Genomic DNA, 26,680 nt, shown 5'->3' with positions numbered 1-26,680 from the left:
AAAGAAAAAGGAGAAATCAAAGTAGCCACAGTCCGCACTGCACAAAACAACTGAAAGCATTTGTGTTGACAACCTCCTTTGCATAGCATCCTCCCCCAGAGCAACAACCACCGGGCTACCTACGATGGAAATCTCTCTCCGGAGGGGCTACAATCAGAAAAAAAAAGAAGGTAAGACTGCTGAACAAGTTTCCTAAACAGTCTACAGGTAGCAAATGGCAGAAAAACATAGCTATTTTTTTCAATCCAAATGTCAGTGCGTTCAGGATCAGAAAGGAAGGAAGGAGATGGCAGAATATCACAGTTAGGGTCTTCAAGGATCACCCTGAAGTTACCAGACCTCCTCAGGCTATTTTCTTGTCAGATTCTGTGAATGTCTCTGAGTCAGCCAGTACTTCCAGAGTACCCTGGTACAGCCCCTAGTGATGGCAGAGAATACAGATGGATATTTTCCATCTGAACAGTGCTGGTGAAATTCTAGCCCTGCCCTCTGCTCTGCCCATTTGACATGTATATAGATGTTTACTAGGTCACTCAAACTTATTTCATCCAAAACAAAACTCGTGATTTTCTCCTCTTTAACCTAGCCCCTCCTCTGAAGACTGATGAGTCTTGCCCATCTCCTTAAATGGCATTACCCTCCCGGTGGTTCAAGCCAAACAGCACAGTGTCTCCTTTCATTCCTCCCACATCTTCACTTCCTACCACCTTCTAGAGCAGGTCCTAATTGTTCCAGCTTCAAAAGATTTCTTGAATTTATCATTTCACTCCACTTCCAGTCTAGTTTAAGCCTAGATTACTACAACAGCCTCGAGTTAAGTTTCCTTTCATTTCCTCTGTCCATTTTAAAGAAAGCAATGGTGTACTCTAGATGAAGCATCAACAAATCATGGCAATAGTCTGTTTTCAATCCTTCAACGAGTTTCCTATTTACTTCTCACCCTCTACAAGGTCAACACAATCTGATCATAACAGACAGAAGACTAGCCCTCCTGTCATAAACTATGTTAAAATTAGACAAAAATGCATAAAGCAACTGTTTTCAGACACTGGAAAACAAGCAGCACAGGAGTATGATCCTTGAGAGAAGAGAAACTAACAAGGTTATGGTCCGGACTTGCTATCCAATATGTGATGCAGGGAGAGGAAGACCAAACAGAAAACAGCAGTCCCGCAGAGCTCAGAAGACAGATCAGTGGGTAAGAGTCCCAAAGACAGGAGAAATGTGCAGAGCAGAATGACACAGAGGAAGAAGCTAGCCAGAAAAGCAGCAGTGTCTGATCTGACAGGGGTCCCCTGGAGTCTTTGACCAAATACTAAGCCTGCACGTACAGGGAAAGACTCCACAGTGTCAAAGAACAACTACCAGAGAGCTATGAGTTGAGCAACTACCTGACCTCACGTGGGGCTGGGAAGAATTCAAGCTCCAAAGAGCCAGAGTGGAGAGAACATCAGAGGCACTGAGCAGAGACACCAGAAAGGCCACGTCTTAGGAGTACAGACAGTCTAGCCCTGGAGGAAAGGCTACCTAGACTAGAGCCAACAGAGTGTAAAAGCAAGTCTCGTTAAGGATCGAGTTAATCCACAATTAACCCCTGCAAGATAAAACACTTCATTAAGACAGTAAAATGCAGAACACATTAATCCAGGACAAAATCTGAACACATTAGTTCAGGCCATAATCACCTCTCACCTGCATTAAAACAACAAACTCATCAGTTACCCCCCCAGCCTCCAGTCTGTCCACACTGGATCTACTCCCTACACTGTAAACAGGTGATAAATTGGGCACACAGATATTTAATAATATGTTTAATAAATGACTGCAAACTTTAAAATGCAACAAAAATAAAATGAATCCTGCTAATTGTAAATAATCATCACCTCTTAATAAAGTCCTCTAACCTACACTTCACATTTTTCACTTAATATTTCTGTATCTACTTGAAATACTAAAACTGCATGTCTTTGAAATATCTCACAATTCAGACCCTGAACTAATTTCATATGACGTCTTTCCCATTACCTACTTCCAAATTAGGGAAATTTCCAAATGCTTTACAGTGAAACTATTACAATTTTCATTTTAAACTCTAGCAAGCGTATCAGCAATATGTAAGGAAAGAAATCCATTTGAATAAAAAAAAATCCTCCTCTGCTAAGGAACTAGGGTGCACTTTAAACCATTCGCAGGCATAAAGCTTTCCTGTTAAGATCTTGTAAAACCCATCAGTCGTACCAGATCTCCATTCAAAGGCCTGCGCATTAAAGCTCATTATGACCACATCCTGCAGTCAGTGGGCTGACCAACTCGCCTTTCCCAGAGAGCACATCGAGCCTCTGACTCCTGCACTGTTCATAAGGGGAGAGGACTCTGGGAATAAAAAAGAATGTACCATTCAGACAAATGTAAGAAGTCGAATGTGCTAGTGCTTGCTTTATTCCGCTCTTTTTAGCCTGAAAATTTTCACTCTACACAAATTAAAGAAAGCCCAGAGATTCATACAGGTAGAATTATCTGGATCTTGTTATACTGTCAACTGTGGTACACGGTAGAAAATGTGTTCAGTTCCTCTCACTGATTTAATAAAGAATAATGACTAGAGAAAGAAAACAAACAAGTTAGGAACAAAATTTCTCCGTTGTTAGTAGTTTCTTTCTTTTTGAAAGTAAGGCAACATTTACTTACACAACTGAGAGAAAGGAGCATTTGTGACTGAAAAGTAGTACTTATGTCTGAAATTTCTTTCTTTCAAGTTTCAGGTTTTAGCCTCCAGCACCCTTGGTTCAAGGGTAGATGTCCCTTCAGCAGATTTCAATCCTCCACACAAGTTCTGGGCTTACTGTACTCCACACCGAGAAGTGAAGAAGGAACCCTCACTACTACTCCTGTACCTCAACTCCGCCGTTGTCAGACAGCACTGCACTTTGACCCTTTACCATCTCAAGTAACGGCATGCTTCTGAGAAAACATATCTTCCTGTCAAAATGGAAATGAGGTACAAATGACACACCAAAAAAAAAAAGATGAGGAAGGATAACCTGAATCAGTAAGTTATGCGATGCAACTGTTCACACTTTCCAAAATCACTAGGAAAGGGAAAACTAACTAGGGACCCTTTTTCTTTTTTAATTCTTCCCACTCTTTGTCCAAGGTTTCTATTTTTTTTCTATATATGTTTATTTCTCTTTTTTTCCCTCTAACCTCCTCTGCTTTTACCTTACAACTGTCAAAGATACAGACAGGCATTCCTCAGACATGTTAGAGCCAAAATTCCTAGCCTAGAACCTAGTTAAAGAATAGGGCTTTTTTTTTTTTTTTTTAAAACATCTTTATTGGAGTATAATTGCTTTACAATGGTGTGTTAGTTTCTGCTTTATAACAAAGTGAATCAGCTATACATATACATATATCCCCATATCTGACACCTTTTTTTTTTTTAACATCTTTATTGGAGTATAATTGCTTTACAATGGTGTGTTAGCTTCTGCTTTATAACAAAGTGAATCAGTTATACATATACATATGTTCCCATATCTCTTCCCTCTTGCGTCTCCCTCCCTCCCACCCTCCCTATCCCACCTCCACGTTTGTAGATTTTTTGATGACGGCCATTCTGACTGGTGTGAGATGATATCTCATTGTAGTTTTGATTTGCATTTCTCTAATGATTAATGATGTTGAGCATTCTTTCACGTGTTTGTTGGCAATCTGTATATCTTCTTTGGAGAAATGTCTATTTAGGTCTTCTGCCCATTTTTGGATTGGGTTGTTTGTTTTTTTGATATTGAGCTGCATGAGCTGCTTGTAAATTTTGGAGATTAATTCTTTGTCAGTTGCTTCGTTTGCAACTATTTTCTCCCATTCTGAGGGTTGTCTTCTCATCTTGTTTATGGTTTCCTTTGCTGTGCAAAAGCTTTTAAGTTTCATTAGGTCCCATTTGTTTATTTTTGTTTTTATTTCCATTTCTCTAGGAGGTGGGTCAAAAAGGATCTTGCTGTGGTTTATGTCATAGAGTGTTCTGCCTATGTTTTCCTCTAAGAGTTTGATAGTGTCTGGCCTTACATTTAGGTCTTTAATCCATTTTGAGTTTATTTTTGTGTATGGTGTTAGGCAGTGTTCTAATTTCATTCTTCTACATGTAGCTGTCCAGTTTTCCCAGCACCACTTACTGAAGAGGCTGTCTTTTCTCCACTGTATATGCTTGCCTCCTTTATCAAAGATAAGGTGACCATATGTGCGTGGGTTTATCTCTGGGCTTTCTATCCTGTTCCATTGATCTATATCTCTGTTTTTGTGCCAGTACCATACTGTCTTGATTACTGTAGCTTTGTAGTATTGTCTGAAGTCAGGGAGCCTGATTCCTCCAGCTCCGTTTTTCGTTCTCAAGATTGCTTTGGCTATTCGGGGTCTTTTGTGTTTCCATACAAATTGTGAAATTTTTTGTCCTAGTTCTGTGAAAAATGCCAGTGGTAGTTTGATAGGGATTGCATTGAATCTGTAGATTAAGAGTAGGGCTTTTAAACCTCAAACACTGTTGCAAATCTTAACATGAGAGCAGTTGTACTAAACAAGGTTTGTTGACTAAAATATTATAGAGACAAAAATTAACATACTTGTAAATGTTGTAAAACAAATTAGTATTTTAATTTCTTTCTTTTTGGCCATGTCGTGCATCATGCGGATCTTAGTTCCCCGACCAGGAATCGAACCCGTGGCCCCTGCAGTGGAAGCACGGAGTCCTAACGACTGGACCGCCAGGGAATTCCCAACAAATTAGTGTTTTATTCATCACAATAGGATTTACATTTCAAAAAAACAGGAGCACATATAGAACTGAAATATTTATTCAGCCTATAGACAATGCTTGGTATGCATATGGATAGCCAATCCAAAAATTCCATAGCCAATTCAGGTATGTTCTGCCAACAGACTGAGAACCAAACTTTGGTGTATCACAGAATCACCTGTAAAGCCTGTTAAAACTCCATACGCCTGGCCCCAGGCACTAACCACGTCTTGACTGTAGTTCAGTATGTGTCCAATAGATGTCTTCACGCTTCTATCCATCAAAGGAAAGGCACTCCAGTAAACAATACAAAGTCTAACAATAAGTCACGTAACAATGTAATTTCAGTACAAACAGAAAATACAATGCTTAATTTAATTTTTGTTTTTCTTCTTTGGCTTTTATTTGGGGGAATTATTTACCTGCTATCTACAGAATCATGTTCATAAACAAAATGGAAAACTAATCACAAATGTTCCTGGATATGAATGCCATTTTAATGTTACTGTATTTCATCAAATCTAAGACGCCACTGATTGTAAGGTAAACCACTGTTTCATGTGCTGGAAAGAAAAGAAGGAAATGCCTCCAAATAAACCATGACCCAAGCTTCTATCATTCAGAATTTTTATTTTATACTGATTGCAAGACCCTTTTTTACTTATTTAACCATAAAGTTTAATCACATATCATTTTGAACTGTTATATAACTTTCTCCATACCAATAACTGTTTCAATGCTGGTTCACAGCATAATATTACTGAAGACATACTGAACAACAGCTAAAGTTAACATGAGAAATAGCAACAATGCTTACAACATTGACTAAAATGAGCAGCTGTTAACTGTTTGTGAGTACACAGGCAAACAAATCAAGGACTGTGGCCTTGCTGACAGAGATTTTAAGATGCCATCAACGATAAGACTTATTAACTCAATTTCATACTGTTGAGATGGGAAAAACTATGAGTCTTGGAACTGATGAAAACCCGCTTTTTTAAAAGATGGACAATAATCCAATAATAATAAAACCTATGGATATCCCAGTGTTGCCAGCTCTCAATTCTTTCTGCCTTTCTTGACACACTAGTGATATAATGCACAATAGCCATTTCAAGTCACCACTCACCCAACCTAGAGTTAAGTTCTTTATTCGACTTCCTTGTTCACTCATAATTCTCCCTCCCCCATTTATTCTCAACACAGCCAGAGTAGATTTTAAAAGCTAAACTAGATCACTCCCTTGATTAAACACTGGCACAGTTTTCTCTTGCACTTTGAATAAAATTGTTGCATTACCTGCAGGGATCCTGAAGGCAAGTGCTTTGTCTCCTAGAGGGCATGGATTTTTGTTTTGTTCACTGCTACTATATTTCCCTGTGCTCTGCACATGGATTAGTGCCCAATAAATATCTGATGAATGGAATGAATGACTCTGGCCCTGGCTACCTCTTCAACCTCTCATCTCATGCCTGTCTTCCCCTTAGACAATATGCTTTTGTCCTCTAGTCTCCTTGCCGTCTCCTGAAAACTTCTCATCCGGCCTTTGAAACTGTTAACCTTCTTCATGAAATGATTTTACCCAAATGCTCAGCAAGACTGTTTCAAGTTTCTTCAGATCTCCCTTAAAGGGCACCTCCTCAAAGATGCTTACCCTGTTTATCCCCTCTCCCAACATAATTAGACTCAACTAATTTATTTCCTCTCATAATTATCAGTTTATTGTCTCTCACCAGATTTTTAAGTTCTAGGAGGGCACAGACCACGTGTTCTGACATGAAAAATGTATACCCAGGGCTTCCCTGGTGGCGCAGTGGTTGGGAGTCTGCCTGCCAGTGCAGGGGACACGGGTTCGAGCCCTGGTCTGGGAGGATCCCACATGCCGCGGAGCAACTAAGCCTGTGCGCCACAACTACTGAGCCTGCGCGTCTGGAGCCTGTGCTCCGCAACAAGAGAGGCCACGATAGTGAGAGGCCCGCGCACTGCGATGAAGAGTAGCCCCCGCTCACTGCAACTAAAGAAAGCCCGCGCACAGCAACGAAGACCCAAAGCAGCCAAAAATAAATAAATAAAATAAATTAAAAAAAAAAAAAAAATGTATACCCAGCGTGTATCCCAGGGTCACATACATTCTAGAAGCTCAATGGATGTTTGTTGAGTAATGAGCAAAGAAAGGCTGTGGCGAGTGCCTCTAGCACCTTGTCACTCTGGAAATGAAACAGTCGAGCCACATGTTACAAAGCTTTACTCCAAATTACCATTTTAGCTTCTGTTACCTGTATTTTCTAACATACACAAATTTAATTGTTTAAGCCTCTTGCTATGGCAATAAAAGATTCCTTCCTGTCTCAAGATTGTATTAAAACCTTTTTCTTACATTCTCTTCTAGTGTTGTTATTTTTTTTTTTTAATTTATTTATTTATTTTTGGCTGTGTTGGGCCTTCGTTTCTGTACTAGGGCTTTCTCCAGTTGCGGTGAGCGGGGGCCACTCTTCATCGCGGTGCGCGGGCTTCTCATTGCCGTGGCCTCCCTTGTTGTGAAGCACAGGCCCCACACACGCAGGCTCAGTAGCTGTGGCCCACGGGCCCAGTTGCTCCGCGGCATGCGGGATCCTCCCAGACCAGGGCCTGAACCCGTGTCCCCTGCACCGGCAGGCAGATTCTCAACCACTGTGCCACCAGGGAAGCCCAGTGTTGTTATTTTTTAACAAGTAGCACTTTATTTCATCTAGATCTTAATTTGATGTAACTGTGTACTGTTTTCCAAATAGATGGCGATTATTCCCAAACATGTATCATATGCTTAAAACTATATTATTTCTGGGTTCTATTCTGTCTCATCAATCTAGCTATCTATTACTGTGCCAGTACCACACATTTTAATATCACTGGGTTTAAAACACATATATCATGAGCTGCTTAAACAAGTGTTCCCGTACTGTTCTTCTTGCAAAGAAACTGCAACATCATTTGGGCACGTGTCAAGAATATTCCTATTGGGATTACATTAAATTCACAGAGCTGGGGGAAAGCAGCATCTTTATATTAATGTTCCCATCTACATTGTAATGAAAATTTAGCCCTATCCTTTCCATTACCGTTACTGATATTATTTATTCCATTTTCCTTATCTAACAGCACTGCGTAACACTTCCAGAATAATGTAAATACTGATGAACAGTATCTTTGCCTCTCCCTAACTTTAATGGATGCGTCTTAGTATACGTCAGAGTAAGCACAATTCTGGCTACTAGTTTAAAATATGTTTATAATACACATTTACTGAGTTGTTTTATTTAAATCATGCTATAAAAGTATCATTCAATTCTTATTTTTAGTTCATTTGGTTTAGTTTTCAAAGTGTCTAACATTTTATCTAATGTCTTTGAGATAGCTATCAAACACTACAAGGTTATCTTTTCCTTTCACCTATTACAAATTATAACTGTGAATGACATATTGAGCCATTCTGGGTTCCTAGAATAAACTCCTTTTGGTCAGAATATTATCCTTTTATCATAATGCTGATTTTATCTGCCAATATCTTACTTATAACTTCTATACCTAAACTCATAAGCAAAACTGGTTTGGGGTTTTTTAGTTTGTTTTCTAACCTTCGTTAGGTTTTAGTATCCAGTGGTCACACTGGAGAAAAAAGAATTGGAAAAGCTATCCTTCTTTCTGTAAGCTCCAGGCTTAAACTTATTTCCCTACATTTCAACTTATTCAACCAACATTTCTTGAGTACCCACTGTGCATTTGTTAGACACTGACAAGATAAAATTTCATATCTATATATATATCTATCTACATCCTTGGTGCAAAAAAATTAAGTGAACAATGAAGAAACACACATGGAAGTATACTATAATATTACTGGCTCATCTACATATATGTATAGAGCTGCACAAGGAAGACTTCACAGAAGAACTGAAATTTGAGCTAAGTCTTGAAGGCAAGTAGGAGAAAAAGAAAGGAGAACCAGCATTCTAAACATGTGTTCCTGAAGCAATCACTTCTACTTGCTCTTAAATAATTTTAATCCATAGGACTGTGTTTCCTGTAAGATGACGCTACATTACTAATGGCAACTGGAACTGTGTATTGATACAACTAACAAGGCCTATATTTCTTTCCACATTATGTTCAGAAGTGGGACTTAATATTTGTAGAGCTTGTTGCTTCAAAATTAGTCTTAAATTCATGTTTTTTCCTACTACTTGTTCAAATTCACCATATTCCTGGTTGTTCTCTGCCAGAATAACACTGTGGCTTTTCATAATCCTTAACTATTCACTATTTATTAACTCCAAAACTCAAAAATAAATGGGCACAGGTTGAAATATTCAGAACAGAAGGAGTAAAAACGTAACATTCAAAGTTCATCACGATGCTGGTAGGGTTTTCATGCTGCATGCTATTTGAGATGATTACACCTTCTCTTACAATGTTCTATGGCCAGGCTCCAGGTTACCTCATTAAAATATAAACTCTTTAAAGTAAACTGAAAGAAACTCAGGATGGTGCCTACAACACAGTAGTTGATAGAAAATTTTCTAAAACAATACAGTCCAGTAATTTGAAGATTGTAACGTACATAGCTGCAGATTAACCGTAAAAATACAGTATATGCTTCTGGGAGGATAAACTGGTCCAATCACTCTAGGAGACAAGACTGATATTCAGGGTTTTGAAAACGTACACACCCTGAGCAAATTCATTTCTGGAAATTTATGCTAAAGAAAAAAATTAATGTACAGGGATATATGGTTAGGGATATTCAGTGCAGCACAGTTTTATAATAATGAAAAATTAACAGTAGTCTAAATTTTCAACAGTAAGAAATATAAATAAATGCAACAGAACATTATAAATTCAACTGAAATTACAAAACTCTACATGTACTGACAAAGAAAGATGTTCAAGACAAATTATTAAGAAAAGCGGGTAACATTACATTATGCATCTCTGCACTACCTAATACAGTAGCCACTACCCAAACAGAGATACTTAAATTTAAATTTGATTAATTAAATTTAATTTTAAATTAGTTATATTTAAATAAAATTTAAAATCCAGTTCCTCAGTCACACTAACCACATTTCAACTGCCCAACAGTCACATGCAGCCAGTGGCTACCGTACTGCAGAGAGCAGATACAGACCGTTGCCATCATCAGGGGAAGTTGCTGTTTTGCTGCTTTTAACCGCCTTCCTCACCCTTCATTTAAAAAGGGATTATTCAGACTGGCACTAAAATAGTTCTGAGATTTTTTTTCCCCCTATCCAAATGTGAAAATTATCTGAAGACTCTGACCTCATATAGAGAAGTAGAGCTGTCATTTTTTTAAAATTCAATGTAAGATGAATTCTTCACTTAAGCTTTCTTAAAATGAAGCATTACATAGAAAAGTGAAAAATTATCAGTAGTCACAGTGGTCAGCTAAAGTCTGAGTTTCCTCTCTAAAAATAAGTGACAGCATACCTCTGTATCATTCCCTCTAGCTGTGCCTCCAGGGCAGCAAATAATTTTTATCACGTATCTTTTACAGCAAGGCAACAGTTTCCATGGAAACCACAGGGCAAACATCCATTACTGCTGCCTAGGACTTTATAAGCACACCGAAACTGAGGGAATCGCTTACTTTCAATTATTAATATTTTTAAATTGAGCAGTAGTTAGCTACCCTAATTCTGGTTTTGTTGTGTGTGTCTCTATGAACAAATCAATAGATGAGTAACAAATCAAGAAAATTCTGTGCCCCTCTAGCAACAAAATGAGTCTACAGAAATCAGGAGGGGGAAAAAAAACCCCAGAAAGGTATTAAACCAGCATACATGCCAGCCAATGTCATCTCATACAAGACAGCAAATCAGAACAGAAATCAGTGCAGAACTTAGGTAAGAAAGAAGAAATTCCCTTGCACTAGCTCAGGAGAGCACATAAGTTTATCTAGGTCAAAATGCTGACTAATCAGGAGAAAAAGACAGTCGTAACAACTGAGAAAGCGGCCACTCACCTCTCTCAACAGAGCGCTCTCTTTTTCCTTCTGCTCCAAAAGGCTTTCGAGGTGGTGGACGTGCATCTCTGCCTCTGCCAGTCTCCTTGTTCTCTCGTGGTCCTCCTCAGTAGCCTTAGCAGAAAGCCCCTTGCTCTGCAACATCTCCAGGAGCTTCTTGATGGATTCGTCCCGAGCGTTCAGGGTTTGCTTCTGAGTCTCAATCCGCAGCTCCATCTCCTCCAGAGTCTTTCGAAGGAGGAACAGCTCCTTGGCCTGCCGCTCATGCTCACTGTGCAGCCTCTGGAAGTTCTCCTCCGTCAGCTCTGCCACGCAAGGCTCACCAGTCCTACTGTTACTGTCCTGTTGAAACAGCTGGTTCAGGTCCCTCTGGATCCGCAATTCATCCTGGAGAGCCTGGATTGTCATTTGCATGTGCTGGTATAAAGACAAAAAAGAAAACCCAAATGAGCTTTCCTCCTCAAGTAGCAGAAACAAAGCAGACTACGGGGAGTGAGAGAGCAGCTACCACAGCTCTCAGAACCCTGCATTTAGCAAATGAGGATTCACGTTATTCTGTTTTACACTGTCTTTAAAAATGATTGAGATAATCTGTAAAATGTCAGTAATTTAATTTGTGTTTATTACCAACAGGAAACAAGGTAAGTCTGGCAGCTCCTCACTTTGCTTGACTAAATAAAGACACTGTTCAAGATTAACAGAAGGTATTACATGGAACTGAAGGTGAGGAGAGGGGAAAGGCAGGGGAAACCTATAGGAATACGGACACATCATACAAAAAATTTCACCAAAAAACACAAAGGATGTCAAAATACAAAATGACTTTTAAGTGTTTTACAATTAAGTTAGCACATTAAATAATAAACTATCATAAGAGTGCATGCCAGAATGTGCTTAGCACTCCTTATGTGTTAATTCATTTAATCCTCACTATAACACATGTACTATTATTTGAATCTTATTGATGATGACACCAGGCATACAGAGACTTAAATAACTCACCCCAAGATCACACAGTAAGTAATAGAGCTGGCATTTGAATTAAAGCAATTCTCGCAGCCCACTGAAGCTAATACCCAAAGGTAATTAGATAACTTGAAGCTTTAAAAACAAAACACAAAAAACTGAGGCTGTGTGAGCTATTTATACAGAAGAAGATAACAATATAAGTGAGTAATTTGAGTAATTGAATGAAAATGTTAGTGCAGATAAGCTAGTAAAATGTTTCAGAGGGTATACCTTTAGCCTGTATCCCTAACGAAGGTATATGAACCTTTAATCTGAATGGATAAATTCTAGAACATTATACAAAGAACCTAAAAGGAAGTTACATCAAGAATCATGTTTTTAGAAATGAAGAAGCAACAATAGAAAATCACCCTTTGTATTCAAGGTATTCAAGGTCTGGCAGTGTGCCGCAGTGGAAGGAAACTAACCCACAATCAGAAGACAGGAGTTTTAGTTCCAGCTCTCACACTAAAGAGCAACCTAATTTGGAACACATTGCCATCTTTCTGGGTTTCAGATTCCTCATATTTAAAGTGAGGATATAAATGCCTGCACCATCTTTTCACAGAGCTAATAATATCATTGAAATCTTTGTGGCATATATGTTAAAACATACATTGTTTAAAATTTTTGGCAAACTGCAAAACAGCAGTAAATATCTCAAGGAAACGATCTGGCAAGTGTACAAAGACGCTCACTGTTGTTTATACCAGCGACAAAATTAGAAACAACCTAAATGGATATTAATAGGTGATGAGTTAAGTAAATGAGAAATGTCCACCCAGTTTAATACTATGCATCAATTTTTTTAAATGTAGATTTATATTTACTGATAAAAACTACAGTTACAACATATTAAGAGTAAAATAACAGATATATAATAGCAAGTATAGGATGGTGGCGATTCTAATTTTTAAAAAGTATATACATGCAGAGAAAAGTCTAAAAGGATGCAAACAATTACCAGTGTCTGGGTATGGGTAGACTTTACATTTTTCTTCATACTTTTTTGTACTATCTAAATCCCCTACAGTAAGCAAGTAATCAATAAAAAGGGACATTTTTACCTTTAAAAATAAGAGAAAAGACTTCAGAGATGCCTGCTTGGCTGTGTTCAATTTGCTAACACTTTGGGGTTAAAAGGGAAGGAACAATAAATAATTACTATTTACTATAAATAAAAAATATCATAAGAAATAAAAATACTTCTGTAATGTTACACAAGAAATAATTAATGGTTATTTGGGGGAACGGAGGAAGGCAAGAAGGAAGGGAGGAACGAACTGGAATCACTGAGGGACAACATGTAAGAAAACTTTATTCTATTCCGCATAAAAATTTTTTTAACTGAGGTGTAACTGACATTGAAAATTTTTTAATAATTGCTTTATTGAGACATAATTCACACATACCATAAAGTTCACCGGTTTAAAGTGTGTAAGTCAGCAGTTTTCAGCATATTAAAAGTTATACATTGATCACTACTATCTAATTCTAGAACACTGCCATCACCCCTTAAGAGAAATCCCATATACATCTGCAGTCACATCCCAGCCACTTCCCATCTTTCTCTCCTTCTAACCCTCCTCTTGAATTTGAACTAAATGTATGTAACTACCCACTCAAAAATTAAATTCAAAAAAATGCCTAATGATATTTTTCAGCCTCAAAAATGAAGGAAATGCTGACACACGCTGCAACATGGATGGACACTATGCCAAATGAAATAAGCCCGTCAGAAAAGACAAATATTACACGAGTCCACTTACATGAGGTCCCTAGAGCAGTCTACCTCACAGAGACAGGAAGCACAAGAGTGGTTGCCAGGGGCTGGGGAGACGGGAGACAGGGAGTGACTGTTTGATGGGTGCAGAGATTCAGTTTTACAGGATGAAAAGAGTTGTGGAGATGGATGGTGGTGATGGCTGCACAACAGTATGAATGTACCTTATGAACTGTACACCTGAAAATTGGTTAAGATGGTAAATTTAACATGGTGACTGTAAGCTGTATTTTACAATGATTTTAAACACTGGGGGAAAAATATGCCTGCCATAGAACTCCAATGTGTTGATATTAAATAATTTACTTATAACTATTGATAAATATTTAGTTTGGTTCTCATTTTCCACTATTATAACAGGCACCTTCACATGTATATCTCCGCACATTTATCCAAATTTTTCCTGGAGATAAATTCTGAAAGGTGGAATTCCTGGATCAGAGGGTATGCAGTTATGATTTTAATACACACAACAAATTATCTCTAAAAGGGTCTGTACAGATTTAAACTTCCACCAAACGATGTCTGAGCACTTTCCTATACCTTTTGACAACTGGGTATTTTTCTTTCTTCTCTTTCTTTTTTGGGCTTTTCTTTGATTACAAGTAAGACTGACTATTCACATATCTACAGGCGCTTTGTATTCCTTCCTTTGTGACTCATCTGTTCTTGTTCTTTGCTCATTTTGTTTTGGGGACATTTAACCTTTCTCCTAATCCACTTTAAGATCTTTTTATATTTGGAAAACAACCTTTTGCCTGCTGTGCATGTTACAAATATATTTCCAAATCTGTCATTTTTCTTTTAACATAGTTTATGGCAACTTAAATACAGAATTTTTTTAGTGCAAAGATAAGAACCTCTTCTTTGATAGTTTCTGGTTTTGGTATTATGCTTAGCAAGTAGTGAACTCTCAATTATGGCAGTCTTCAAACTCTCGAAAAGCATTGGCTTTTTCTTACGAAAAATAAATTTACAATAAAATTATCAGGTATTTGAATTCATGAATATGATTCTTTAAATAAATTTAACTACCCGCATCATGCTCTCAACAGTTGTTGGAGTTCAAAATCCTTAATAAAAAGATGTGTCAAAATGCTAATTCTCTGAAGCCTATAATCAACCTCCAGTTTCATTCTTTACCTTTGGAAGTCAAAAAATCCAAATAAATTCTGAGCAAGTTTATCCCACAGGGAAATATCAGAAGTTAAATTCAACAATGAAACTGATTTCTAGGTACAACTGTCCCTCCTTTCCTGGACACTCATCACCAAATTCATTCAAATCAGGAGAAACAGATGTTGACGATAGCTAACAGTCTCACATACACTTTAGCACTTGTGATTATACTCGTATGGCAAGCACTGCTTTGGTGAAGAAAGAAAATACAACGACTAATGTGCCCTGCTTCTTCAGCTCTGCTTGCACCCATTTTACTAGAATACAGAATTAAAATGATGCTCTGACTGGTAGCCGAGAAGGCTACACAGCAATTTTCTCCATTGAAATGGGAATCAGCACCCCTTCTTTAGGCTATATTCAAGCTAGATTCACTTTATAAAAATTCCTGCCAACTCCCCTGGGAGAAGAAAGAAGCAGCAGGCAATAAGCCAGGCTGCTCTTTCTCTAGCACATTCATACTGAAGATAAAGTGAGCATATCTGCACATATCACAGACATTTACCATGACCGACCAAAAACACATGCTGAATTTAGCAGGACAATCTCAGTTGTCAGATATTAGGAAAATTTCTATTTGGGAATTCTGCTCACGACACTCTCCAAAATGATCTCACACTTCTCACATTCCAAGCTGTACACCGACACTCACTAGCCTACCTCTGCTCACTCTAACACTCAGCTTGAGGTGGAAGACTGGAAAAATAACTGCTTAAAATTTAGTCCAAGGATTGTGCTAAAATTACACCAAGCTGTATCTCAATGAAATGGTAGGATGTTGTGAACAATAGTAATGAAAATTCTTAAATCTCTCATAGGGTTTATGATCATTTTTTAGAAAAATACATCTCAAAAACAACAAAAGATCACAACAATGCTTTATATATTTTAGACAAATATCAGAAGCTCTTCTGAGGCAAAACTTCCATTAGTTTCTCTGAACAAGAGAACGCTTTGATCCAGTTTATCCTGATTTCTAAAATGACAGAACCAAGGAGTCTAGAGCTATTTTTAGTTACAGAAAAAGAATATTATGGATACATGAAAATGGTCATCATCACAAACATTATACTGTGTCCCAGAGAGTTCAATGCACTATTTGTCAAGATAACCATTAGAAAAAATACCAGTACTGCATCCTATTATGTTAAATTAAGAATGATTTTTTTTTCTGAAACATGTAAATACATCCATTGAGGAAACTTTATCAATGCAAGATGCAAAAGAGTTTATAATAATTCTTACTAACATCACCCAAGTCGATCCTCAGGCTCTGTGACATTCTGATCTGTGCTGTACTGTATGTGTCCCTAAGAACAGCACTTACCAGCCCAATCTGCAATTTATTTCTTTGTACCTGTCTTCAAGAAAAACTTTCTAGAACTTGGGACTTTCATCTTTTTACCCTAGGGCACGGCACAGTGTTTGGTATAGTAAGTGCTCAATAAATTTTTGATGAAAGATTGACAAAAACAAATTTTCACGCATTATTTTGAAAGTAAATGGCTACTGGATAGTAGATGCAAATCAAGTCCCTGGAAAATTATATCTTTCCCCTATAACAGAGAGAATTACTCTTATTCTGTAACAATTAGTTCCTTACTAGCTAACGCAAAAAAAATTCTATCTCAAATACAAACTGGCCAAAATACTAAATGCAATCCTAATTTTAAAAAAAATGTTAGGGGCTTCCCTGGTGGCGCAGTGGTTGAGAGTCTGCCTGCTAATGCAGGGGACGCGGGTTCGAGCCCTGGTCTGGGAAGATCCCACATGCTGCGGAGCGACTGGGCCCGTGAGCCACAACTGCTGAGCCTGTGCGTCTGGAGCCTGTGCTCCGCAACAAGAGAGGCCACAATAGTGAGAGGCCCGCGCACCGCGATGAAGAGTGGCCCCCCGCTTGCCGCAACTAGAGAAAGCCCTAGCACAGAAACGAAGACCCAACGTAGCAGTCAATCAATCAATCAATAAAATAAATAAATCTTTAAAAAAAAAAAAAATGTTAATTATACACTCTGGATTTATTTGTGTTTGATCTGAAGTGAAGAGAAGCATTTTCAAATAATTAATTGTCAACAAGAATCTTTTATACTTTTAATACTATACAACATACACCAAAAGTGTAGGATAGAGTTCTTATTCAAAAACAGAGCTTACAAAGTGGTAAAACTTAATAGCTATATATACACACTCACACACCAGCACTATACCTTACTATAAATTTTAAATTAAGAATATTCAAGAACGAGAAATGGGACACATAAGAGCACTTATTACATATGCAACATACTCAAATGAAGTTTAGATTCTATAAGATCACTATGATTTGGATTCATGAATCTTTAATATGAAAAGAAAGTATTCTAATTTCTATCATTTTAGAAGAAACTCAAAGTTTTTTAATGAGTCTGAATCTCCAAGACTGAGACAAAGGAAGAGCCTCTAAGGTAGTTCATTTCGTCTGATCATTAGTCTAGTATTCTTTCCGTTGATTCTTTCAGTTGATGACAAGGATTTATTTTCTGTGCAGCAAAGCACACTGCAAACTCTCAAATATTAAACCAAAACCAAGTTCTCAGACTGATCTAAATAAACACCAGCAAGAGACATACTACAATGCAAGAAACAACCACACCAGAATTCAAATGGATAGATTAAATTGTTTAAATGAATGCTACTTTGAGCTTATTCTCCTCTAAAAAAGATGTCAGAGTCAAGAAAATGAACAAGCAATTATTCCAGATTCCTAGCAGCTACTCTCTGCTACTGAATCCAGGAGAGAAAAAAGAACATCTGCCTTTATGCCAGCATAACCCAGAGGAGAAATTAAAGAATAAACAAAACAAAAAAACTATCAAAATGGGGAAGTCCCGAGGTCATAATACATTCTATTATTGTGTGCTCATCAAGACAACTCAAGTGACAATAAACTGATTTTAGTACAAGTTCTAGAAATTCCAAATAGCTTTCAGTTACCCAAACTCCCATACCATTTACTTACCCCTTAGCCTCTACTTAAAGAGCATATGTATATGTATAACTGATTCACTTTGTTATAAAGCAGAAACTAACACACCATTGTAAAGCAATTATACTCCAATAAAGATGTTAAATAAATAAATTAATTAATTAATTAAATATAAATAAATAAAGAATATCCTCTACCCGTTCCCTCACTTTCACTCCCAGCTAAATCCTACCTGTCCTGTCATCCTTAGATCAGGCATTATCTCCTCTAGAAAGCCTGTCTGACTCTCAAACTGAACAAAAGGCAGAAATAGAGAGGAAGGAATGGGTGGAGGAAGAAAAGTACAGAAAGAAGAAAAGATAACATCCCAAACCAGGTATTACAATAGTAAAAATATCATACTAAGCAATGTCAGGATTGAAGACGTCATTCCATTAAAAAATAACATCAAAATAAAAAATTTTTTTAACCTTAAAAGTAAAATCAACCAGCAGAGGGATCCTATAGTAACCATTTCCATAGTGTTTAATTTGAGAATGCTCAGTACTAACAAAGCAAAGGCAGAATTAAATACAAGGGACCATAAAGGTACTGTTCAGTCTAGCAGCATTTTAAGTATCAACCTCACTTCTTTCTTCATGCTCTACAACCCAAAAGTTACAAGCACCTGCAACAGACGTCAATGAGGTTAACAAAATTCCCAGATTTAGTCCCTGAAATACTAGTATATAAATCAAGAAGAAAGAAGGGTAAAGAAAGAAGAGTTAAGCAATACCCATCAGCTGTGAACATGTTAAGAGCTAACCCTGGCAATGCTACAACTGGGAGTGGATTCCGCTGAATAAACACACACCGGAGGCAGCAGCTTGGCTGTGAGGGGGGGGTCCCTGCTGACATTCAGCTGCAGCGCATGGCATAAAGCTAACAGGGGCTAATGTCTGTGTCCCACAGAGCTATGTCAACACTGAAGTCACTGTGTGCCCAAAGCTTTCCAGAAGCTATAGAATTCCTTTTTCCTTTTTTTCCCCTCCTTTTCCTCCAGAGAAAGAGAAGAGGCAAGGAAGACTGATATTGAGGGAGAGTACAAAGAGATCATGACCTTACAATCTTACAGAAAAGCACTCGTGTACACTGCCATTGTTTAAGATGCTTTCACACACACTATCACTAAACTGTGTTAAACTGAAATGAAGCCCATCAAAATTATTTACATAAATAATTCTGTCTTGGGGAGAAAATAGCATAGAACATATACAAAGAACATCAGCTAACCAGAATAAACCAACCAAATTACTCACATTTTTTTTCAAGACTTACCCCTTTAATAATGGGCTTTCTTGTAAAAATCAAATCTACACTAGGCAACTGATAGACTACAATAGTCCACTGTTGTATTTTGTTCTAGAGATACTAAGACCAAGTGCAGTAAGACAAGAGAAGGAAATCAAAGGTATAAGAATGAGAAAGCAAGAAACAGTCATTATACAGAGATTGTAGGATGAAAACTCAGAAGAAATTACAGACAAAATATCTGTATAATTAAGAGTCCAGCAAGGGACTTCCCTGGTGGTCCAGTGGTTAAGAATCCACCTTCTAATGCAGAGGACGTGGGTTCTGCATCCCACATGCCACGGGGCAACTCAGCTCACATGCCACAACTATAGAGCCCACCACAGCCCACGTGCTCTGGAGCCCGCGCACCGCAACGAAAGATCCTGCATGCCTCAAGGAATATCCCGCGTGCAGCAACTAAGACCTGACGCAGCCAAAAATAAAACAAATAAATAAATAAATATTTAAAAAAAAAAGAGTTTAGCAAGCCTGGCGCATATAAGATCAACATATAAAATTTAACTGCATTTCTCTACAAGGAACAAATCTTTAAAAAGTGTAATTAAAAAGAGAGAGAAAGAGAATCTTGATAAATAAAACCAAAGAAGCATCTGGGGATAAAATAACAATAAAAAGTCAAACTATTATGGAGAAAATCATAATTGTTTCAAAAGCAAAACACCAAGGTATAAATATTATTTTTTTTGTATACAATCCCTTAATTTTTCCATGGCAACCATCAAATAAGGCATATCAAAGACTCTTTTGCACATGCTTCTGTAAAAATATTAAGTAGATAAAAGAAATCTTTAAAAATTAATAAAATTTTTTTGAAAATCAATTTAGGTAGTAAACAGACAATACAAAAGATTGCTTCATGTTTTAGCAGCATGTTGACAGGAAATAAAACCATATGGGATCTTCATGGGGTATTTAAAAGGAAAATACATTTGTTTTCTTGACTCTCACCAATTTTATCACATAAACTCCAATAAATACATGTGTTACCATTATCTTCATTTATCTCCTACATCCATATTTACTCATCACGTATTTTCAATTTGAATACTTAGGTCTATGACCACAAAATCTTTCACTTCACTTCAGCTGACTGCATACTTTTAGGGGAAAGTTAAACATGCACTTACCCTATGACCCAGCGATTCCACTCCTAGATATTTCCGCAAGAGAAATAAAAACATGGCCACAAACACATCTGTATAAAAATGTTTACAACCTCTTTATTCATAAGAGCCAAAACTGGAAACAACCCCTTCAACAGGAGAATGGATAAATTGATTATGCAATATCCATGCAATGAAAACTACTCAATATTAGGATGACTATGGATACATGCAACAACACGAATAAACTTAAAAAAAAATATATAGTACACTGAGCAAAAGAAGCCAAACACAACAGAGTACAGACTATATGGTTCCATGTATAGGAGGTTCTAGAGCAGGCAAAACTAATCTAAAGTGAAAGGAATTAGAACACTATCTATGTGCTGGGGGCAGGGAAAATACTGATTGGGAAGGAGCTCAAGGGAACCTTATGGGATGATGAAAATGTTCTATATCTTCGTAAGACTGCATTATACGACTACTGGCATTTGTCAAAACTCATGGAACTATGATACTGAAGATCCATGTATTTTGCTGTATGTAAACTATACTCCAACAAAAAATAAATATATTAAAAGAGAAAAAAGTAACAGATATAGGTCAGAAAAGGGAAAAGTAAATAAATATTCAAGAAAATTTCTTAACAAGTAGGAATGACTTCACTTAAAAGAAAGAAGGATAATTTAGTTGATTTTAAGAACACTTCCAGTTCCAACATGTATTATGCTCTATCACCTAATTCAATTGTAACCCTGCATTCTTAAAAAGGTTAGAGAAGAAAGCAGAAGCTTGGGGCTACAGAGACTCATTCAAATATACAACAACGTATGGAAATCACCATCAACAATTTGCCTTATTTGCTTCAGATATCTCTCTCTCTCTCCCCCACCCCTCACTGTTGCTTATTTAAAATTCACATAAGTGATGTCATCTGTTCTTGATTCTCTTTGCAAATTGCTCATGTTACTCAACATAATGTGTCTGAGAATGTAAACTGGTATAGCCACTATAGGAAACAGTAATGGAGGTTCCTCAAAAAATTAAAAATAGAACTGCCATTAGATCCAGCAATTCCACTTCTGAGTTTTTATCCAAAGAAAACAAAAATAACTAACTCGAAAAGATATCCGCACCCCCATGTTCACTGCAGCATTATTTATAATACCCAAGATATAGAAACAACCTAAGTGTCCATCAATGGATGAATGGATAAAGAAAATGTGGTGTGTATATCTATACACATATGTGTATAGATATACACAATGGGATATTATTCAGCCATAAAAAAAATAAAATCTTACCATTTCGGGGGGGGTGGGGAACCACAAGCTCACAGATAGAGAACAGATTGGTGGTTGCCAGGGGTGGGGGACAGGGAGTGGGTGAAATGGGTAAAGGGAGTCAAAAGGTACAAACTTCCAGTTATAAAAATAAATAAGTCCTAGGAATATAACGTACAGCATGGTGACTATAGTTAATAACACTGTATTACATATTTGAAAGTTGCTAAGAGAGTAGATCTTAAAAGTTCTCATCCCAAGAAAAAAAAGTTCTTTGTAACTATGTGTGGTGATGGATGTTAACCAGACCATGTGTTGATCATTTTGTAATGTATCCCAATAGCAAAATATTGAAACTAATATAATGTTATATGTCAACAATACTTCAATTTTTTAAAAACGTGTTTGAGATTTATCCACACTGATATACATAACTCTAGTTCATTCACTTTTATGAACTGTATAATACAGGTTTCACAATTCCTTATCCAAAATTCTAAAATCCAAAGAGCTTTAAAAAGACTAAATTTTTCTCCAAGCTTAATGCAAAAACCTGACTCAACTGCTATGAGGCTATTTACCATTTATTTATCCAATTTAATATGAATATTCCTAAGTTTTGCTACAGATTTAATATGTTTGATTACTGGGTATTGTCCAGATCCCAATGGGAGTATTACACAATATACAGTTTATATACTGGATTACCTTTCAAAATCTGAAAAAAATCTAAATTCCAACATACATGTGCCCTAAGTATTTTGGAGGAAAGGACTGTGTACTCATATTCCATTTTGTGAATAAATACCAACTTATCCACTCACCTACTTGAGGAACAGTTAGATGTTTTTCCACTTTTTCACTGTTACAACAAGCACATGTACATCTACCGGTCTCCTTGTGCACATGTGCAAAAGTTTCTCTCAAGGAGACACACAGAAATGAAACTGCCAGGTAGTAGAGCGTGTCTTCAACCTTACTGGTCATTTAAATGTACCTTTTTCAATTTACTATAAACAAGATGCATGACACAGATGATAAAAGGGAGCAGATATCCAGCCTATAACTTTCATATCTACAGAACCATTAATCATATAACATTTTCCATTAATCATAAAACCACTTTCCTAGAAGGAAATTTTTGGTGGAAATGGATTGGGTTGCTACTTAAAAAAAAAAAAAAAAAAGCTAAATGAGTGTGCATTCAATTCCATCCATAAGGAATAAAGACAGTGTTTTCAAAGAAAGTTATTACTTATGAAGCTACTTTAATTAGCAGAGCCCTAGTATCGCTGTAAGGCTTGAGAATTTTTTTTAAAAAGAAAAAATTCTATCCATAGGATCTTTTCTCTCTGAAAGAAGGAATGAGAGAAGAAACAGAAAAGATTGGAAAGAATCTTAATTTCTCTCCGCTCACCCTACTTCCTAAAATGGCATCTTTCCCTGAGAATCCCCACAAAATACAACTACTTTAATCTCAGTACCAAAATTTTGATGTCAAAGATTCCTATAAAAATGATCTTAGAGATAAGGACACTGAAAATCTGAAAGCAACAATAATCAACAGTTTCAAGAATTTCCTTTCTATCCCTTTCATATTTATTGGAAAATAAATAAATAAGCAGGCTTCTTTTTTCTCTCAGGTATTTGAGAAACAAAAAAGTAACACAGGGATACCTGATTCATTACTAATGTTTAAAATATTTTTAAACTAAATTTATGAATTGGGATAGATGCTTATATAATTCTTTTTTTCTGACAGCTTTTAAGAACACATTCTTTGATCCCCATATTATACGGAAAATTGGCTTTTTAAATAAAGCTACTTGCTTAACCCAAGGTATCTAAACAAAAACAAGAAACCTTAAATGAGAGGTTCACAAAGGAACATTTGATGACGTTAGTGAACCTAAAATATTTCATATTTCTTATACAGACTTAAGCAAAAGAAAATATGAATCCCAACGTATAGACAAGTGCCACAAAAACACAAAACCTACAGGAACACAAGAACAGCACTTTATCCTAGGCGGAAAAACGAACCCCTAGCCTATTTCAATACCAGAAGAATGATAGATTCTGAGAGGGCTCTGGCTACCTTGGGAGTTCTCTCCATCAAGAACAAGAACTAGTAATTAACATGAAAGAGTCCATTTCAGACAATTCTGCCCACAAAGGAGGCAGTGCTGTTGAAAAATAAACTTAACCAAACATTGGAGAACAGAAAAAAAATACTGAAGTATAATCCTTCACTGACGGAAGAAAGATCTTTAGTTAGTAGCAGGCATTAAGCTCCCTGACAGAGATACAATGGCAGGTGGGTATAATAAACATGGTCTGTCTCCATATAAAGGTAGATAAGACAGATAACGGTGGATAAGAGAGTCATCAATCCCAACAGCAACAAAAATACACAATTATAACTGCAAACAGTTATAAGTTTATAGCTTATAAAAGCTATAAATCCAAGGTAGTAAAAGATAAGAGAAGATTTGGGGGCTGAGTGAGATCTGAAGAATGAGTTAACTTCCATTAACTATTTAAAGACACAACACTTCTACTGTGAGGAGAAGACTACTTATGTGAATACCCTCAAGAAGGAGGGGGCACAGCACATTTGAGGGATTAAGGAGACTGAGCACCAAGGAAGTGTGACAAGAGTTTCGGACTTTAACAGGAAGCCCTGAAAAAGTTTTGAGCAGAGTATGATCATCTCTACCATCATCACTAATAGTGATGCCGGGCACATACTACCACATTTAATTCTTAGAACAAGTACATGAGGTAAGAATTATATAACCATTTTACAGATGAGGAAACTAAGGTTTGGAAAGACTTAGCAGCCTGCCAAGCTCACATAACTAGTGAGCGGTGGAGCCAGGATTCAAACATCACATGAGCACTTTCAAAAGCTCAGACTGGCTGCAATGAGGCTGCACATCAGGGGGAAACAGAAAGACTGGGGAAAATTGGGAGACCACTGCAATAATGTCAGCCAACAGCGACATGACCAAACTATGAAAGTGGCTGTGGGGTGGGAAAATGGATGGCTTACAGAAATACTTCAGAGAAAAAAGATCACCAGGATTTGACTGTCAGGGTGGGAAACGAGGGAGTGAAGCAATCAAGGAAAATTCTGAAGTTTCTGACTTAAACACCATGGACAAGTTGGTGGCACCATAAACAAAAATGGGAAAAAATAAGGAAGGACCAGAATTGAGGGGAAATCTTGAGCTGAATGTAATGTGCTTTTGAGATGCTGAGAAAAGGTTTGAGGGAGCAACTGGGCACGTGGGTCTAGAGCTTAGAGGAATGATATGAGCTAAAGATGTTAAGTGTGGAAGCTCTGATACACAGATGTTAACTGAGGCCAAGGTAGTGAATGAGCCTCCCTAGGAAAAGAAAACACAGCAAGAGGAGATAGTCATAGGACTGATTCAACATTAGATGGCAGGCAGAGGGTAAGAGGCGGGCAAAGGAGACAAGAGGAGCAGTCAGAGAAGTGGGTAGAAATCAGGAAAACAGTGTCACAGAAACTGAAAGAAGTTGCTAAGGACCCTTTCTCTAAGGGGAGAACACAGACCAAGAAAGATTTGGCTCTAGGTTCAATTCCTGGTTCCATCAGGATGACTTCAGTGAAGTTAACTAAATACTCTGAGCCTTAATTTATTAATCTATACGATGAACATTATGAAATTTAATCTACAGGGTTATTATAATAATTAGCAGTAAGACAGAACACCTATCACACTGTAAATTATCAATAAATGGCAGTTACTGTTGTTGCTCCTGTTTGTAAAATCAAAAGGTTTGGTTAGTGGCTTATTGAACCCAGCCCTGGGAAGCCCTAGGGGTTCTAAAGAACATCTTCAGGGAATGCCTGGCAGGGCCACACTGGTCCTGTCTCAATCAGAACAGCTTTGCCTTCTTTTTCATTTTACTTCTTAAAATAAGTTTTAGGGACTCCCCTGGTGGCACCGTGGTTGGGAATCCACCTGCCAATGCAGGGGACACGGGTTCAAGCCCTGGTCCAGGAAGATCCCACATGCCGCAGAGCAACTAAGCCCGTGCACCACAACTACTGAGCCTGCGCTCTAGATCCCGGCTCCACAACAAGAGAGGCCACCGCAATGAGAAGCCTGCGCCCCACACCGCTCGCCGCAACTAGAGAAAGCCTGTGCGCAGCAACGAAGACCCAACACAGCCAAAAAAATAAATTAATTAATTAATAAATAATAAGTTTTATTTTCATATCTGAATAATATTCATTTGAAAAAAGGGGTCTGCAGCTTAAAGTATTTTTCAAAAAGCAATGACTGGATCATCTCAATAGTCCCTTCAATTCATTTGGATTACAGCTTGTAATTCTTTTTTTTTTTCTTTTTTTGAATTTTTGAAGTTTATTTTATTTTTTTATACAGCAGGTTCTTATTAGTTATCTATTTTATACATATTAGTGTATACATGTCAATTCCAATCTCCCAGTTCATCCCACCACCACCCACCCCCCCGCCACTTTCCCCCCTTGGTGCCCATACGTTTGTTCTCTACATCTGTGTCTATTTCTGCCCTGAAAACCGGTTCATCTGTACCATTTACAGCTTGTAATTCTTCACCAAAGTAAAACATGTGAGAAATAAGGACAAAACAACACACTTGATAACATAATCCCTAACATGAACCTTATTATTTATGATTATTTAATTAGAATAATGGTTATAAATCAATTAGCTCTGTTTATCTACTGAAAACTGTACTAGGGTCAGTGCCATTACTGCCATTGAAGCACCACAGCCTTATAATAGCAATTTTTTGTTTGTTTGCTTAAGATTATAACCGCATGAACAGTGAAGAAAAGAGTGAAGCAGCATTAAAATCACAAAGGGCTTTCTTTTTTCATGAAAAATAAAGTTGGTTAGTGTGCTCAAATTACTTGTTTTCTTTTTGAAAGCCCTGCATGAAGAAAACCAATTAGTAAAGAATCAAAATATCTCACCAGCCTTTTCTCATTGAAATCAGTACCTCTAAAAACTTTCTTTTAATATCCTTTTCTTATGCTATTGATTGTTTGTAACTAATCACTTTCCATGTCATCATTGTGTGTGGTCCTCTTGTGATCATTATCCCACACTCTCCAGTTTAGTCTGTTGAGCAATCACCACTCTGGTGCAGCTGAAAATTCTCAGGGACACTAGCTT

At 37.2% G+C, this 26,680-nt stretch overlaps 1 protein-coding gene across 10 annotated transcripts in view; it reads right to left on the bottom strand.

Moving 5' to 3' along the window:
* Window positions 1–26,680, bottom strand: part of ERC1 (ELKS/RAB6-interacting/CAST family member 1) — a 421,649-nt gene that overhangs the window by 323,056 nt on the left and 71,913 nt on the right. For all 10 annotated transcript variants that reach the window (XM_061206048.1, XM_061206051.1, XM_061206053.1 and 7 more), the window contains one exon: window positions 10,809–11,225. In XM_061206048.1, the coding sequence (XP_061062031.1) occupies window positions 10,809–11,225 (417 nt within the window). The remainder of the gene's footprint in view (window positions 1–10,808; window positions 11,226–26,680) is intronic.

This window comes from Eubalaena glacialis, chromosome 11 (genome assembly GCF_028564815.1).
Source record: "Eubalaena glacialis isolate mEubGla1 chromosome 11, mEubGla1.1.hap2.+ XY, whole genome shotgun sequence".
NCBI classification, from domain to species: domain Eukaryota; kingdom Metazoa; phylum Chordata; class Mammalia; order Artiodactyla; family Balaenidae; genus Eubalaena; species Eubalaena glacialis.
This window is presented reverse-complemented; position numbering and strand designations above follow the sequence as displayed.